Source organism: Mustela lutreola, chromosome 6, assembly GCF_030435805.1.
Source record: "Mustela lutreola isolate mMusLut2 chromosome 6, mMusLut2.pri, whole genome shotgun sequence".
NCBI lineage: Eukaryota > Metazoa > Chordata > Mammalia > Carnivora > Mustelidae > Mustela > Mustela lutreola.
The window spans coordinates 84,723,762-84,742,032 of NC_081295.1; the positions used below are offsets into that span (position 1 = coordinate 84,723,762).

The 18,271-nt window shown below is 48.6% G+C and overlaps 1 protein-coding gene and 1 long non-coding RNA gene across 2 annotated transcripts; both read left to right on the forward strand.

The window, feature by feature from the left end:
• The first annotated feature begins 2,627 nt into the window (after window positions 1-2,627).
• PIM1 (Pim-1 proto-oncogene, serine/threonine kinase) lies at window positions 2,628-8,218 on the forward strand. The gene is made up of 6 exons (XM_059177812.1): window positions 2,628-3,114; window positions 3,224-3,330; window positions 3,438-3,488; window positions 3,580-3,946; window positions 5,492-5,668; window positions 6,663-8,218. Exons 1-6 carry the CDS (start codon window positions 3,033-3,035, stop codon window positions 6,818-6,820), a joined length of 942 nt encoding a protein of 313 aa, XP_059033795.1. The 5' UTR covers window positions 2,628-3,032; the 3' UTR covers window positions 6,821-8,218.
• Window positions 8,219-8,413: 195 nt separating this feature from the next.
• On the forward strand, window positions 8,414-10,998 carry LOC131833903 (uncharacterized). The gene is made up of 2 exons (XR_009354682.1): window positions 8,414-9,376; window positions 10,492-10,998. It is a non-coding gene; the product is annotated as an uncharacterized LOC131833903 (long non-coding RNA).
• Window positions 10,999-18,271: the final 7,273 nt, after the last annotated feature.

The following is an 18,271-nucleotide window of genomic DNA, read 5'->3' on the forward strand; positions in this document are numbered from 1 at the left end:
AAAAGAAAAGAAAAGAAAAGAAAGGGTTAAGTAACTGGAAGAATATCAAATAACTAGTGGGTGCCAGATCCCAGATTTCAAAGCAGACTAACCAGGTTAAACCCTTTGGTCCTAACCTCTCCTTTATTTTGCCCAAGCCCACTTAATTCATTTAAATTTGGTATAAATTGACTTTAATCATGACCTGACTTTTTTGTTGGGACTCATTTTGGTCTTTCCCTTCAGTACACATGTTGTCCAAGAAATGCTGGACAAGAGAAACATATGTCAAGGCATAGGGAAACATGGTATAAATAATTGAAAAAGTTGATTAACAAAGATTTAAAAAAAATAAAAAGCCAAACCCATGATTGTTGGATGAGTGGAGTAGATGGTGAAGAATGCTTGAGTTATTCAACAATCAGGTCCTCCTCAAGGATGGAATGGCTTTAAATAAAAATGAGGAGGTAAGGGCATCCTCAGAACAGGATGAATGCCTCTGCAAAGGCAGAATGTCTGGAAAGTGCTAGGTGAGTGGGAACCTGTGGGGATTGCCCAGCAGGGACTGGAAAAGGAAAGGGAGGGTAGAGGGGATTGGAAGTGCTGGGTCACCTACATTTACACATGATGTCTTACTCAGTACCAAGGACAGTTTTAGACCCTGACAACAGGAAATCATTGAATACTCTGAGTTGAATTTGGGTCATTTCATCTCTTCCTCCTCTAGCTGTTGTATGTATGACCTTCTGTCATCCTACTTATGTTTCATTTTGCTATCTGTAAAAAGGGAATACTTCTTTTTTTTTTTTTTTAAAGATTTTATTTATTTACTTGACAGACAGATATCACAAGTAGGCAGAGAGGCAGGCAGAGAGAGAGGGGAAAGGAGGCTCTCCGCTGAGCAGAGAGCCCAATGTGGGGCTCAATCCCAGAACCCTGAGATCAGGACCTGAGCCGAAGGCAGAGGCTTTAACCTACTGAGCCACCCAGGCGCCCCAAAAGGGAATAATTCTTGTTCTCTTGGGTTCTCTCCTAGTCATCAAAAATGAGAGGCCATAGTACACAAATAAAAGGAAAATGCAGTATTTTATAAGATAGATTCCTAAAAGCTGTGAAATATCTAGACACATCTTTATAAAATGAGCACCGTAGAAAACTTTTAATGAAACATTTAAATTCATTAATGATTGCAGCTGTAACAGATCCTGGAACCTCATTTCTCCTTTAAGTGGTAGGAACTTGAAAAATACTAAAATGGGATGCAGTAGGCTTTCAATTACTTAGGCCACTGACAATCCAATTTATGGATTACATAGAATTTTAATTCACTCATTTCACACGTCGTTATCAACTCTACATGAAGTTTAAAAGGACAAAGGATGAAAATGGAATTGGCCAGTTTTCCATGTTATTTCCATGGTGGGGCAGAGAGTCGGGGGATTTCCTTTGAGACAAGCCTCGGTGCAGCCAATAATTGCTAGTATTGCCAGACTGGTAATAACAGGCTGATGAAAAGGTGAATACAACGCGAAAACTCTGATTAAATCAAGCGCACCCTCCTACCCTCGTTTTACAGGAGGAATTTTCCTCTCTCCCGCCCTCACAGAAGGGGCTGAGACAGCATCTGGCATCATAATACCAACATTTGTTTCGTGGTTCCTCTTTACCCGACACTCTTAACACACACCACTTCTTAGGAACCAGGATTCACTGGTACTTTTCTGCATTTTTTACAAAAGCGTCGGCTTGCGAATCTGGGGGTTGCTTTTTCACCAGCTGTAAGAACCGCGATCTGGACCCCTCCCCCGAAGAAGCCGAGCTCTTCCCCAGTTTTATTCCAGGCCTGTGACACCTCCACTCCCTCGGTGAAACCGCCGTGACTCACATCTTACAGATCCTTAGCCCCCCACGCGCCCCCAACACACAAACCCCGAGAACCCAACCCGAGCCCACAGCGCCTCGTGAAACCCGCCCAAGCCGACTTGGAGGTCTCGGGTCTGAGTCACACAGAAGGACCACCCTCGTCGGCATTCGCCACCCCCCTCCCCACACAGCCCCTCACACCCCGGCGCGACGGCAGCCCCATCTCCCCGCCTGACACACCGACGCCCGTCGCCTCTGCGCAACTTGTTATGCTCCAGCTCGAGCCCTTGACCCAAAAACCTCCAAGAAACAGAGAGCCGCAGAGCCTGCCTCCGGCGGCCTTTGATGGCTTTGTTATTGTTTGGGTTTGAATCGATACGCCCCTCCCCATCCTTCCTCCCTTGCCGCCCGACACCCAGCTCCCGCCTCCCCTCACGCCCCGCGCCCCTCCCCCTCCATTTTGGCGCCTTTTCCTTCCCGCCACGTCGTGGCGGCGTAGAGACCATTCTGACCGCGAGAGCGGGGCGGGGCGTGGGCGTGGCGCGCCGCGTTATGCAGATAAGCCGGCTTCTGGTTGGCTGGAAACGGGCCGGCGGGGGCGGGGCCGGGGCGCGGCGACGGAGCGCGCGGGGCGGGGGCCAAGGGGAGTCGCCCTGTCCCGCCGCTTCCCCACCCCCTCTCCTCCCTCCTCCGGCCCGGCAGCCCCGCTCGCCTCCTAGGCCTCCCTGAGAGGCCCCGCCCCATCCCCGCCCGCCCGCGCGTCCCCCCACCCGCCGGCGCGCTCCGCCCCTTTACTCCTGGCTGCTGGGCGAGCCGGGCGTCTGCTGCAGCGGCCGCGGTGGCGGAGGAGGCCGGAGAGGACTTGGCGGCAGCGGCGGCGGCGGTGGCGGGACCGGCAGCAGCAGCAGCTACAAGCTCTCAGTGCCGCGGCGCTGCCGCCCGAGCCCCACGAACCGCCCACCCCGCTGCCCTCGGCGCTGCCTGACCCCGCCGGCGTGTCCGCCAGCCGCCAGCGCCCCCAGTCGTCCTCCGACTCGCCCTCGGCCTTCCGCGCCAGCCGCAGCCGCAGCCGCAACGCCACCCGCAGCCTCAGCCCCAGCCTTAGGCACAGCCACCGGCACAACCCCAGCCCCAGCTCCTGCTGCAGCTCCTCCAGACACAGTTCCTACGCCGATACCCTGGAGGTTGGGATGCTCTTGTCCAAAATCAACTCGCTTGCCCACCTGCGCGCCGCGCCCTGCAACGACCTGCACGCCACCAAGCTGGCGCCCGGTGAGCACTACCCCCCCAAGCCCAGGATGGCGAGGCGGCTGGACCCCCAGCGTGGGAACTGGGGGCTCTCGGGCCGGCACTGAGTCTCCTGTGCTTCCCTCTTTACTAGGCAAGGAGAAGGAGCCCCTGGAGTCGCAGTACCAGGTGGGCCCGCTACTGGGCAGCGGCGGCTTCGGCTCGGTCTACTCAGGCATCCGTGTCGCCGACAACTTGCCGGTGAGTGGGCGCCCCGCCGTGGGGAGGGCGCGCTGGGCAGGGGGGCGCCCTGGTGTGCTTTGGCCCCAGCGAGAGGATCTCATGGAGACTCTGGGGTTTTTTTTCAGGTGGCCATCAAGCACGTGGAAAAGGACCGGATTTCCGACTGGGGAGAGCTGGTGAGTGCCCTGGAGGGAGCGACCCCTAGGATGGGTGGGGTGAGGGACACCCTCCGACTCCCGCTCTAACGCAGCTCCCTTGCCCTTGCAGCCCAATGGCACCCGAGTGCCCATGGAAGTGGTCCTGCTGAAGAAGGTGAGCTCGGGCTTCTCCGGCGTCATTAGGCTCCTGGACTGGTTCGAGAGGCCCGACAGTTTCGTCTTGATCCTGGAGAGGCCCGAGCCGGTGCAAGACCTCTTCGACTTTATCACGGAAAGGGGGGCCCTGCAGGAGGAGCTGGCCCGCAGCTTCTTCTGGCAGGTGCTGGAGGCTGTGCGGCATTGCCACAGCTGCGGGGTGCTCCACCGCGACATCAAGGACGAGAACATCCTCATCGACCTCAATCGCGGCGAGCTCAAGCTCATCGACTTCGGGTCGGGGGCGCTGCTCAAGGACACCGTCTATACGGACTTCGATGGTGAGCCAGGCTTGGGAGGGAGCTGCCGGGGAGGGATCTGCCCAGGTGACTTGGCCTTGCCTGGAGGCCTCGGCCGGCTTTCCTCTCCGGCCCTTTGTAAAGGTCACCGGGCCGTCTGGCTCGATGCTAGCAGGGGTGGGGCGAAGGAGAGCTTCCCAGCGTAGTAGAGCCGGAGATTTCGAGCCAGCTGAACCTGTCATGTTTCTGGCATGATTTTATTTTTTAAGTGGAATTCAGTGGGTTCCAAGCTTTCCCGATGAATAAGAGGTTGTGGGCAACCGGCCGTAGCCCAGATTTCTGAAGTCTGACCCAGTTTCCCCGCCAGTAAAAGGATGTTGGGGGGTGGGGAGAGCGGGAGAGATGAAAATTGATGCCGGTTTTGTAATTTTTGTTTTGTGCTAAGGGAGTTTAGTTTTGTGTAAGGTTAGTTTTTAAAACTGCAGTTTTTCTACCCCTTTGATCTAGGGCCGGGAAAGGAATAGAAACCGTAGTTTCACTAAATAATTTATTTTGATGGGCTTATTCTTTATTTTATGGCGTTGCGGGGTGAGGGAGTTGGGGATGAAATGTTGTGAAATAAGATCTCTTGTTGGTTTGAAAATTAGTTGGGTGTCTCCGCAGAAAGGATGAAAACCTATCCTAGGGAGGGGCTTGGAGCGGGTTCTTTCAGAAAAGATGGAATTGAGAGCCAGAGATCAAAGCAAAGGAGGGTGGGTCATCATTTGAGCGACTTAACCTAACAAACGACAGCCTTTCAAAACTTGTGACTGGGGCTTGTGGTTTGTGTTTATTTGCCCTTGGAGGACGCTGGGTTGGGCTGCATTTTTTTGTATTTAACAGTTAATGGCTGGCCGGGTCCTCCCTAGTTTTTTCCTTCGAGTCTTTGCTGCCCCCTGGTGAGCACAAGCGGGATGGCCCCCCACTTTTTTTTTTTTTTTTTACAACCCAAAGTTTGTAAACAGGAATCACGTGGTCTGAAACCCGCTCTACAGCTCTACCTTCCCAGTAGTGAGGGGAAGAGAGAGGGTGTGGGTGTCTGCCTCTGCACGCACAGGGTGGGGAGAAAGGCCTCCTAAAGGGCACCCGGACTTAAGTTACAATATATTGTGTAAGGGCCCTGCACTGGATCATATCTGAGATCAGAATCTCAGCCAGGCTCCTGGGCCACCTTAGTGCAGTTTAAGGATAGTCTGTGGGCTGTCTCCCGTGATTGTGTGCAGACACTCCTCCCTTCACCCCATTGTAGGTGGTCCTACCACATACACCCCTCAGGCTTTGGGTTTGTGGCCAGCCTGTTTGTTTCTTGGAGCAGTTTATAAAGAATTTGGTTTATGGTCTGGACTGCTGGGTGGGGAATGCTTTGGGTCTGAGAGATGCCACTCTTGCACTCCTTTTAGCCTAGGGGGGAAATAGAGTTAGCCCAGACCCTGTCCTGGGAGAAGTGAAGTGTTTTATTTCAAGGAGTCCGTGTACCACTGAGTGTGAGAGTTGCTTCAATTTTTGCTCAAAGCTTGTGTTTTCCTTTTCTATTCCCCCGGCTCACAGGGACCCGGGTGTATAGCCCTCCAGAATGGATTCGCTATCATCGCTACCATGGCAGGTCGGCAGCGGTCTGGTCCCTGGGGATCCTGCTGTATGACATGGTCTGTGGAGATATTCCTTTTGAGCACGATGAGGAGATCATCAGGGGACAAGTTTTCTTCAGGCAGAGGGTCTCTTCAGGTAACTTTGGGGAAGCGCCTTGTTGAGGAGAAGCAGGAGTCACAAGGCAGGCAGTCCTCAGGGGACAGTCTCTGCGTTTTGCAGAGCTCTGCCTTTCCAGGGGATGCTGCTGCCCTTGGCTTAGCAGAGTCCTGGGCCAATGAATCTGGAGAGCCAGTCCTCAGAAACTGAATGGTTTGCACTTGAGCATTCCTTGAGAGGTCAGAGGAAGAGCATGTGTGAGAATATTAAAAAAAAAAAAAAAAAAATCTAGTTTCACTGAAAGGTTGTTTTTTTTTTTTTTTTTAAGATTTTTATTTATTTATTTGACAGGCAGAGATCAGTAGGCAGAGAGAGGCAGGCAGAGAGAGGGGGGAAGTAGGCTCCCACAGAGCAGAGAGCCCAATGTGTGGGGCTTGATCCCAGGACCCTGGGATCATGACCTGAGCTGAAGACAGAGGCTTAACCCACTGAACCACCCAGGTGCCCCTCACTGAAAGATTTTTTTTAAAAGTACCCGCAGTCCTCATCTCTCAACTCCTGGCTGTTTTGCCAGGGAGTGAAAGAAAAGTTGAGGGTTCTTTGAGCCTTCCCCCGAAGGCAGACTCTGAGGTTCCCGTGACCTCATTGTGGGTGGTGTTCATATTTGTAAGCTGTAGGTGAATTGAATCACCTCATCATGCTCACTGATGTCTCCTCAAAATCCCTTGTCATCATTCTTCCTATTTCTGGTGAGTGGGTGTCGTGGGAAAGGCCCTGGCTATTGAAGTTTAAAAACCACAGGTTTAAGAGGGGAGCTGTTTTTTTGTTTTTTGGGGGGGGGGTTTTTTTTAGCTGAAAGCAGCTTGGAGGACCTAGATCTTAGTGAATATCTTCCATTGAAAAATAGAGTTCTAGAAGGTTCCTGGTCTCTGTTGGACGCCAGACTTGTTGGCCCCTGGGAAGCAAATTAGCAAGACCTTTGCATTGCAAAAACGAGTTGAGTCATTCATAATCTCTCTCTTGCTTTCTTCAGAGTGTCAGCATCTCATTAGATGGTGCTTGGCCCTGAGACCATCAGACCGGCCATCCTTCGAAGAAATCCAGAACCATCCCTGGATGCAAGATGTCCTCCTGCCCCAGGAAACAGCTGAGATCCATCTGCACAGCCTGTCACCAGGGCCCAGCAAATAGCAGCTTTTCTGGCAGATTCTCCCCTCCCTGTCAGATGCTCAAGGGAGGGGAAGCTTCTGTTTCCAGCTTCCCGAGTACCAGTGACACTTCTCGCCAAGCAGGACAGGGCTTGATAACAGGAACAACATTTATAACTCATTCCAGACCCCAGGCCCCTGGAGGTCGCCTCCCAACAGTGGGGGGAAGAGACTCTACTCCAGGTGTCCTAGGCCTCAACTCCTCCCGTAGATGCTCTCTCCTTCTCACAGAACGTCCAGCAAGCACTGCTGGGCTCTGCAAACTCCCGGGGGTGGGGGGGTGGGGGGATCAGAACCCTGCCATGGAACTGTTCTCTACATCACGAGTTCTGCTGAATGCCGCGATGGGTCGGGTAGGGGGAAACGGGTTGGGGTGGGATAGGACTAGCACCATTTTAAGTCCCTGTCACCTCTTCCGACTCTTCTGAGTGCCTTCTGTGGGGACTCCGGCTGTGCTGGGAGAAATACTTGAACTTGCCTCTTTTACCTGCTGCTTCTCCAAAAATCTGCCTGGGTTTGGTTCCCTGTTTTTCTCTCCTGTCCCCCTCTCCCCATCCTTCATATGAAAGGTGCCATGGAAGAGGCTACAGGGCCAAATGCTGAGCCACCTGCCCTTTTTTTCTGCCTCCTTTAGTAAAACTCCAGAGTGAACTGGTCTTCCTTTTTTGGTTTTTACTTAACTGTTTCAAAGCCAAGACCTCTCTCTCTCTCTCTCTCTCACACACACACCACACAAAATGCACAAACAATGCAAATTAACAGAAAAACTGTAAATGTGTGTATAGTTGGCATGGTAGTGTACAAAAGGATTGTAGTTGATCTGATCTTTTTTAATTTTTGCCTTTAAGTTATTTTACCTGTTTTGTTTTTGGTTTGTTTGTTTTTTTTGGCTTTTTTGTTTTTGTTTTTTGAAAAGATGCGCATTCTAACCTGGAGGTCAACGTTATGTATTTATTTATTTATTTATTTGGTTCCCTTCCTGCTCCAAGCTTCCACGGCTGCTGCCATAGTTTCTTTCCTCCTTTTCCTCCTCTGACTTGCGGACCTTTCGGGGAGGGCTCGCTCTGTTCGTAGGGTGACGGGACTCAGGCAGGACAGCTGCTGTGGCTCCCTGACTGCTGCCGGGCCCCTCGCTGGCCTGACCTGAGTGGGGACGGGTTCCGAGGGGCACGGGGAGGGGCATCGCTGACTGGTGTATATAGGATAGCTATATGAAAAGCAGTTCTGGATGGTGTGCCTTCCGGATCCTCTCTGGGGCTGTGTTTTGAGCAGTATGTAGCCTGCTGGTTTTATCTGAGTGAAATACTGTACAGGGGAATAAAAGAGATCTTATTTTTTTTTTTATACTTGGCGTTTTTTGAATAAAAACCTTTTGTCTTAACTTGTGGCTTTTAAGTGTTGGTCCGTGCAGAGGCATGCTCTCTTACTAAACTCCTGGGAAGCTCCCACAGGACTTGAAGCTCAACTCTGGTTCCCTGCACCAGGCCACCTGGCAGCCTGGGTAGCCTATACCTTTCTGAAGTCAATGTGTGGCCGAAGGGTTGGGGGGTGGGGTGGGTGGGCAATCTTGGCTGGACAGAATTCGGCCCGAGTGTTCCAACCTCTGTTGCCCCATGCAGATTCTAGAACTGCAGTAGCACAGCAAAGGTGGCTGTTTCCCTGTGGCGCAAGTCGCATTTCAGGGAAGAGCCACTTGTCAATGGGGTAATGGAACTATAGAACATTTCCATCCTTGCGGAAAGTTCTGTTGGAACAGAGCTGACCTCGAGACAGCAAACAGCTCTATTGCTAAACTGAGTGGAAGCTTTGTGCAGCTCTTTCCCACCAGCAAAATGTTTGGGGCAGATAGACTAGACACGTGTTAAGCTTACTGAAAAACCAGATACCTGTATTACTCTCAGTTCCTGATTCAAGTTCCCTTCACCTTTAGTGTGGGGTTGAGTCATTAATAGCAGATGGGTGGAAATGTTTTTGACCTAAGCAGACCTGGGTTTTCCCCTCCCATGTGCTTTACACAGTTTATAATGGGGAGTAGATGAAATAAATGTTAGCTCTGCCCTCTTCTTACTGCTTGTGCTGGGATTAGTAATTTTGGTCTGTGGTTTCTCTACAGGAATCTGTTGAAGTCCCTTGTTCTTTTTGTGAGAGTATATTTTAAAAATTTTTTGAAGTTGGCCCTACCCCTAATGTGCGGCTCGAACTCACAGGACCAAGAGGCGCACTCTACCGATAACCGCCAGCCAGGGGCCCCTGTGAGGGTTTAGTTTAAACTGAATGGGGGAACCTGTGAATCCACTTTAGTGCACGTGGCCTAACTGCATGCTGATTGGCAGCATGCTAGAGCGCGTACTGCTGTTAATTTGCATATTAAGTATTAGTAAATGTTGGTTTCTTTTTTCTCAATAAGCCTCAGTAGCAGTTCTAACATTTTTTCTCTCCTGCGGGTCATCCGCATGCCCTCCTCCCCCGCCTCGTGCACGCGCACACACCGTTGGGACACTGGTGAGAGGCTGGCTGGTCAGGTTACTGGAGGGGCCAGGTAACTACTTCTCACTCGTTTACCCTTAAGTTGGACCGGATCCCAGCCCTTAGGCAGGAGAGAAAGGAAGGATTTCTCGGTTTGGGAGGCTGATTTCCCGAGTTCCTCTTTTCTCCCCACCCCCACGCAAGCATACACACCAACTCCCAGTCTTGTGGCACGTGAGTGTTGTATGCTTCAGCCTTTCCAGTAAAGTTGACACTTGAACTATAAAGTTGCTCCAAATTCTAACGAAATCTTGCAAAGCCCCACCCATCGCTCCCTTGAAGTGAATTTCTGGCAAGTTTCCCCATCCTCTTCTGAGACTGCTAGGGGTGATGGAAGACAGTGTCTCTTTGAAAAAATGCATATTGTGCTCCTACTGGGTGCAGGATATGAGGGGTTGTATGGGAAGGGTGAAAGCACGTTTAATCTCCTCTCTGTCAGCTGACAATCTAATGTGGAAAGGGAGTCAATGACTAATACAACTAAGGCCACAGGAATACAGGGGGAAGGGTGGGGGCACCAATGGTTATGAACATCGGCTTGGGACTCACTCTTTTCTTTTTTTTTTTTTTTTTAAAGATTTTATTTATTTGACAGAAAGCACAAGCAGGGGGAGTGGGAGAGGGAGAAGCAGTCTCCCTGCTGAGCAGAGAGCCCTATGCGGGACTCAATTTCAGGACCCTGGGATTGTGACCTGAGCCAAAAGCAGACGCTTAATCAGATAAGCCACCCAGGTGCCCGGGACTCACTCTTTAGCTTTGATTCTACCACCTTCTGCGTGAATCCCTTGGGCAAGTTCCTAGACCCCCCTCAGACTAATCTCTAACTAGAGATATTCCTTGATTGGATTTTTAGGAAGATAGAATTAAATAACAGGAGTGTTGCTTGTGAACAAACACTATCATCTCCCACTTAGGGATGCGTATAGCCATGGTCAGAGGACTGAGATGGAGTGGGCGATAAATTTCCAGTCAGGATAGTGGTCATTACTCTGGAGAGAAGGAAGGGAGGCAATGATTTGGGAATGGTTATCTGCACAGGGGTCTTTGACTATTTGGGCAATGCTTTATTTCAGAGGTTAGACGATAAAGATTAAGGTGTTTACATTATTCCTTTTTTTTTTTTTTAAGTAGGCTCTAAGCCCAATGTGGGGCTTGAACTCACGACCCTGAGCTCAAGATTCTCTCATATTCTACCAACTGAGCCACCCAGGAGCCTCGATAAATTTTAAAAAGTAACGAAGAAATTTGTGTTTATCACCTAGGAAGCAGGAAATGGAGTTATGACTGCCCTTGGCGGAGGTGATCTGGGAAGGCTTCAAAGAGGAAGCACCATTTCAATTGGCTCTGAAGAATGAGACTCGGTTTGTTCATCTGTAAAGTGAGCACTGAGCATGCAGACTGAGTTAAGAAATCCAGAGAGGCCAAGTTTTCTCCCTATGAAAGCAAGGATCAGCAAACTCTGGCCTACTGACGGAGCCTGGCACAGCACCTGAGACTGTACAGCCCACAAGCTAAGACTGGGTTTTATATCTTTAAATGGTTGAAAAGCGATTGAATGAAGAGTAATGTTTTGTCACGTGGAAGGATGACATGAAATGTAATTGTCAGCATTCGTAAATAAAGCTTACCCATTTATGTGTTTTCCAAGGCTGCTTTCCTGCTACAATGGTAGAGCTGGGTAGTTGTGACCGAGACTTTATGTCTGGCGAAGTGAAAAATATTTTACTATCTGGCCCTTACAGAAAAAGTTTGCTAACCCCTGCAGGGGACCTACATTTTTCATACCACTTAGGCATAATAGCTACCCTTCGTTCAGTATTGACTGTGTGCCTGGCACCGTTCCACATGCTAATCTTACAACTCTCCATGAGGTAGTTTACTACTTATCCCCATTTTACAGATGGGGAAAACTGAGGTGCAGAGCAGTGAAGTACCATGTCAAAGGTCACAAAGGAAGGGACAGGTCAGATTTTGGACCCAGGAGATCCATGTTCATTACCATCCTGTGAGACTGCCACTTAGAATAATGTTTGTATGCTTAGTCATCTCAAGGTTCCTTCAGGGCCCAGGATCTGGAGGTCAAGGCAGTTGTTCCACAGACTTCAGAGAGTCGGGTAAGCAGTTCAATTGTGTGGAAATATTCATTGTTGGCTCTAGTGAGCTCTCCTTCTCTGCAGCCTGAGTGGGGAGGAAGAGTTGGAGGCGGTAAAAGGCAGAGAAAGAGGAGGGGGGGAGGAGGGCGGGTTCGGGGTGGGGCGGGGGCACATTTCTTGTAAATGTTGCTCAGCTCCTTCAACTGCTCTGCTGGTTCTTGGAAACCCTCACCACAAAGGACCTATCGACAACAGTGTTAAAGCAGATATGGCCTCATACCCCAGTTCACTTCCTGCCCAGCCTTGCGTTAGTAACCCCATTGCCAAGAGCAAGGTTGCAGTGACCCCTCGGCAGCGCTGTGGGAGGAAGTGCAAAAATATGCAGAACTGGGGTCAAGCTCAGGGGACAGTCTTTATTTTTATTTATCATTAACAGGATGTCTGATGTACAGAATTGGATTAATCGTAATCCTTGGTTCATGATATGTTCTTGAGGTCCAAGCGTGGCCTCCTGTTATTATTAGATTTCACTGGACTGGGTGAAGCCCCCGCAACTCGAGAAGCAGACATCCATCTATCTAGATGATCCTCTCTTCATCCCTTCCTTGCCTTTCCCTGATGCATTCACTCTCCTAAATTTTGCCTTTAGCAGTCTCTTACCTCTCTTTAAACATTTTTCTATGTTATGAGCACATGTTCCTACATTATGTAATGTTGAGTTTTGGGTGTCCTTGAACTTTATTGTAAGTATCATGTATGTATGTAGTGATCTGGAATTTGTTCTTTTCACTCAACACAGTGTTACAAAGACTCACGTGTGTGGTTCATTTTCACTTCAGAAAATTTCATTTTATGGACAGGCCTTTTGATCGTGGTCAGTGAAGGCCATTCTTCTGTTGTTGTTGTTTGTATGCTTTTTGTGTTTGTGCTTGCTTGTTTGTTTGTTTTTGTTTTATTTTTTAAGTAGGCTCCCTGCCCAGTGTGGAGCCAAATATGGGGCTTGAACTCACGACCCTGAGATCAAAACCTGAGCAGATACCAAGAACTGGGCACTTAACTGAGTCACCTAGGTGCCCCCAGTGGAGGCCACTCTTTAGGGGAGCCATGGGTTAAATCACTTAGGCGGTCAGTACACACAGCTAGGTGTGGTTCTTGCCTAAAACCCCAAGATGAAAGCCACAGACTGTGTAACCATTCCAGATTTATCCACGGAGCATCTACTATTGTACCTGGCAGAGGGCTGAGAACTCCTTTCTTACGCATAAGTAGCTAGAACCAGACTTCCCTCCTCGGCCCGCTCTAGGGTTCAACACGATGCCAACAGACAAGTCTCCTAGCCAAGTGGAGATCTGATGTTGTGTGGGATTCCCATGAGATCTCTGGACATCGCAGTGGCTCTTGTGCACGTGATGTGATGTGTGTATGATGTGTGTGTGGCGGGGTGGGGGTGGGCAGTGTAGACGTGGTGTGCGTGTCTGGCGTGATACAGAGATGATGACATGGTGTGGCGGCGTACATGTGCAAGTATGTGTATCTTCGGTGTGTGTGCTGAAGCGTGGTGTGTGTGTGTGTATGTTGGTGTGTAAGTACAGTACAGTGTGTGTGGTGTGTATATGTATGGATACGTGTGTGCTGCTGTATAAACACTTTCATTCTTGGAGTTGCTACCTGCTTATCCCACTTGGGCAAGAGTGCTGTTTGTTTCTTTTCTTTCTTTCTTTCTTTTTTTTTTTTTTTTGAGAGTCCTGTTTCTTCCTTCTGTGGCCTGGCTGCCTCCTTGATCTCCCTCTGCCCCGAATCTTCTAGGCAGGTTTCTCTAACTTCTCTTCATCTCTTATCTTCTGCCTGATCTCCCACTCAGACCCCTCCTCCAGAACCACCCGCCCAACTCTCTTCATTCTTCCCAGCTCTTCCTCCACATGGCCCATCCCAATACACCTTTGAGATCCATCCTTGCAATCTTCATAAAGCTTTTGGCCCTGCCCTCCTCCTTAAGACTCTGACTCTGGTTTCATAATCCCTGGTTTGCCTTTGACCTCTCTGCCCCTTCGGCCCAGTTTCCTCTCCTTCTTCTTGCCTTGAAACTAACTGCTGCTTTCTTTCCCTTCCTCACCGCCCCCCCCCCATCCCCATGTGTGGGTCAGGACCCCGGCAGAAAACAGGTGGGGGCACATTTGTGTCCTGTGCAGGGAGTGTGAAAAAGGTGTGGGGCAGGTGTTGGGAAGGGTGCACTGCTGTACGGTAGAGCTAGCGACTCGGGCCTAAGGGTAGAGAAGGGAGCGAGCATTGGAACCACACCAGTATGTAGAAAGCCTGCCCTACAGGAGCTGTGACCTTTCTTCCAGAAAAGCCGTCCGCCTGTGGTGACCCCACACGGAAGGCCAGGGAAGTAAATGCCCCGGCCTGCTATCTCTTTCCACCCTCTGGTCTCCTACCAGGGCCTCCCACTCCAGTTGGCTGAGCTCCATGGGGTGACAGAAGGCAGGGAGTCTCCTGTGGGGCCGTCATCACAGGTCAGCCTCTTGGGGTGCAGAGCAAGGTGGAGAAGTACGTGTGGGGAGCAGCTCTGGAGAGGCGAAGGGAAGAGGACTGCAGCACAGTCGAGGCAAGATTTATGCCTCGTCCCTGAGCCTCACGGACCACCTTCTCTAGGATGATTCCCAAGAATCTAGGACATACCTCCCTCTGAGCTCCAGGCCAGGGGATCAATAACTTCCAGATACACAGTCGTGGGCTCCCAGGAGCCGGACATCTTACATATCCATCCATCCATCCATCCAACCGTGTATTATATTTTTATTTATACACACATATTTTAGATTTATTAATTTATTTTAGAGAGAACTATATATTATTTAAATAAATATTAATTTATTTAGAGATTTACTATTTTATTAATTTAGTTTATCTAAAACTAAAAAATTTTAGATTTATTAATTTATTTTAGAAATAAATTTATTTAATTTTAAATAAAATTAATTTATTTAGAAATTTAATTTATTTAGAGAGGGTGGGGGAGGGGCAGAGGGAGAGAGTCTTAAGCAGGCTCCATACTGAGCATGGAGCCTAGTGCGGGGCTGGATGTCATGACCCTGAGATCACAGACCAGAGCTGAAGCCAGTAGTTGGACACTCAACTATGCAGAGTTGAGCCACCTAGATGCCCCTATATATACACAGGTATTATCTACATAAACGTCTACAGGGCAGAGCTCAATTTTTGGTAACTCCTCCCTCTACCACTTTTAACAATGTACTATTGAAAAGTTTCCATTTCAAGAACTACAGATAAATATAATCATTTTTATATGGCCATAATATGGAAATACATTATTAATTTGTGTAATTTCCAATTTTCTACTATTATATATGAAATATTCTGTTACCAGATAAGGCTTTGGACAGAGATTAATTGTTTAGGCCAATCCTTTTTTCTTCCTTGGTGATAGAACCTCTGATTTTTAGTTCATCATATGACTTTCCTTTATATATGTATATACATATATATATGAATATATATATTTAAAGATTGTATTTATTTATTTGAGAGACAAAGGGAGCATGGGAGGCAGGGGTGGGCAGAGGGAGAAGCAAACTCCCCACTGAGCAGGGAGGGAGACATGAGGCTCAATAGCAGGATCCTGAGATCATGACCTAAGCCAAAGGCTGACACTTAACTGACTGAGCCACCCAGGCACCCCAACATATATATTTTTAATTTTAAAGTTTCTTTTAAAGATTATTTATTTATTTATTAGAGAGAGAGAGAGAGAGAGAGAAAGAGCGCAAGTTGGGAGGAGGAGCAGAGGCACAGGCAGAGAGAGAAGTAGGTTCCCGGCCGAGCAGGGACCCCGATGCAAGACTCAATCCCAGGACCCCGGGATCATGACCTGAGCTGAAGGCAGATGCTTAACTGACTGAGCCATCCAGGCATTCCTATATTTAAAATTTTTTTTATTTTTAAAGATTTTATTTATTTATTTATTTATTTATTTATTAGAGGGGAGAGAGAGAGAGTGCACAAGCAGGCAGAGTGGCAGGCAGAGACAGAGAGCCAAGCAAGGAGCCGGATGCAGGACTTGATCCCAGGACCCTGGGATCATGACCTGAGCTAAAGGCAGCAGCTTAACTGACTGAGCCACCCAGGCGTCTCCCTATGTTTTAAATTTTAATAAATTTTTTTTTTAAGATTTTATTTATTCATTAGGGAGGGAGAGAGAGAGTGCACAAGCAGGGGGAGAGGCAGAGGGAGAGGGAGAAGCAGACTCCCACTGAGCCTGGAGTCCAATGTGGGGCTCAATCCCAGGACCTGGAGATCATGGCCCGAGCTGAAGTCAGATGCCCAACCATCTGAGCCAACCAGGTGTTCCTAATTAAAGTTTTATTATTATTATATTTAAAGAAGGCTCTCTGCCCAATGTGGGGCTTGAACTCATGATGCCAAGATCTGGAGTCACATGCTCCACCAACTGAGCCTGCCAGGCACCCCAATATGGCCTCCTTTAAGAAGGAAGACTAACTTCTTCAGATTTTCTTGCAGCTACGTGTGGACACATAATAAAGTTATGCCCAATGAGCTGATTCCAGGAAAATTTCTTAAAAGACATCTGGTGTGCCCCCCCACCCCAAGAGGAACGGAGGAGCCTTGTGACAAGGTGGAGGACAAGGGAGAAAGGTAAGTAGACACATGTGACAGGCTCCCTCAGGCCACTCCATTCTCTAAGCCCTCGATCCTTTTATTTCACCAGAAAAATACTTTCCCCTTTTCAGTTGGTGACTTGGGGAAAATGTGTGGTACTTTAAGTATACTTTCACTGTGTCTTGGTGCCAGCGTCTGTCTGCCTTCACAGGCCTTGTGACACGTCCTCCCAACTTCATAATACAAGTCAGTTAAAAAGAGAGATTTGAGGGGCGTCTGTGTAGCTTAGTCGGTTAAGCTTCCAACTCTTGGTTTTGGCTTAGTTCGTGATCTCAGAGTGGTACTGAGCTCTGGGGAGTCTGAGACCATGGCTCTGAGCTCAGCAGGGAGTCTGCTTAAGTTTCTCTCTTTCCCTCTGCCCCTCCCCCGCTCTCTTTCTCTCTCTCAAGTAAATAAATATAAATCTTTTTTAAAAAGTGAAAGTGATTTGAAAAGAAAAAGAGATTTGATATAAAACCCATTCTCATTTATTTACATCAATCCCAGGGAAAATTATAAGGTAATATGAATAATCTAAGATGAAAAATAAAATGTATACTTGGCTCTGAAATGTGTACCAATTAAAAAAAATATTTTATTTATTTATTTGAGAGAGAGAGAGACAGTGAGTATGAGCGAGGAGAAGGTCAGAGAGAGAAGCAGACTCCCTGCAGAGCCGGGAGCCCGATGCGGGACTCGATCCCTGGACTCCAGGATCATGACCTGAGCTGAAGACAGTCACTCAACCAACTGAGCCACCCAGGCACCCATGTGTACTATTTTAAAAATTAATTTATTTTTTTACACAGAGACAGAGAAAGAGAGCAAGTGCGGGAAGGGCAGAGGGAGAGAATTTTCAAGCCAACTTCCAGCTGGGTGTGGGGACCGAGGAAGGGCTCCATCCCATGACTCATGAGATCATGACCTGAGCCAAAAACCACGTGTGGGATGCTCAACCAACTGAGCCATCCAGTCACCCTGGAACGTGTCCCTTAATCTAACACATTTTTTTAGAAAAAGATTTTTATTTATTTATTTGCAGAGAGAGAAACAGCGAGAGAGGGACACAAGTAGCGGGAGTGGGAGAGGGAGAAGCAAGCTTCCCGCTGTGCAGGGAGCCGGATGCAGGTCTCCATCCAAGAACCCTGGGATCACAACCAGAGCTGAAGACAGATGCCCAACAGCTGAACCACCCAGGGGCCCCACTTTTTTTTTTTTTTTTAATAAAGTAAGTTTCCAAGGAAGTTAAAAAAATTTTCATTTATTTATTTGACACACAGAGAGAGAGAGACAGTGAGAGAAGGAATACCAGCAGGGGGAATGGGAGAGGGAGAGGGAAAAGCAGGCTTCCCATTGAGCAGGGAGCCTGACGCAGGTCTCCATCCCAGGACCCCAGGATCATGACCTGAGTCAACCAGATGCCTAAGGACTGAGCCACTCAGGTGCCCCGATCTAGTACATTTTCACTGATGGAGATAAGAAAAGAATGAACTTTTTTTTTTTTTTTTAAGATTTTATTTATTTTAGAGGGAGAGAGAACATGAGTGAGGGGAAAAGCAAAGGAAGAGAAACAAGCAGACTCTGTGCTGAGTGCAGAGCCTGACTCCGGGCTTGGTCCCATGACCCTGAGATCACAACCTGAGCTGAAATCAAGAGTTTGACACTTGACCAACTGAGCCACCCAGGCACCTCTGAACTTTTCTTTTATTTAAACTACTGAGGGATCATTTACATATATTAAAAAACACCCTTTTAATTTAACTTAAATTTTTAAAAGATTTTATTTATTTATTTGACAGAGATCACAGGTAGGCAGAGACACAGGCAGGGGCAGGGGTGGGGGGCGGGGAACAGGCTCCCTGCTGAGCAGAGAGCCCGATTCGGGGCTCGATCCCAGGACCCTGGGATTATGACCTGAGCCGAAGGCAGAGGCTATAACCCACTGAGCCACCCAGGCACCCCCTTAATTTAATTTTTAAAAATTATTTATGTATTTATTTGAGAGAGTGAGTGAGCGAGAGAGAGAATATGAGCAGGGGCAGAGGAAGAGGGAGAAGCAGACGCCCCTGCTGAGCAGGGAGTCCGATGTGGGGCTCAATTCATGCTTAACCCACTGAGCCGCCTAGGCGACCCAATAG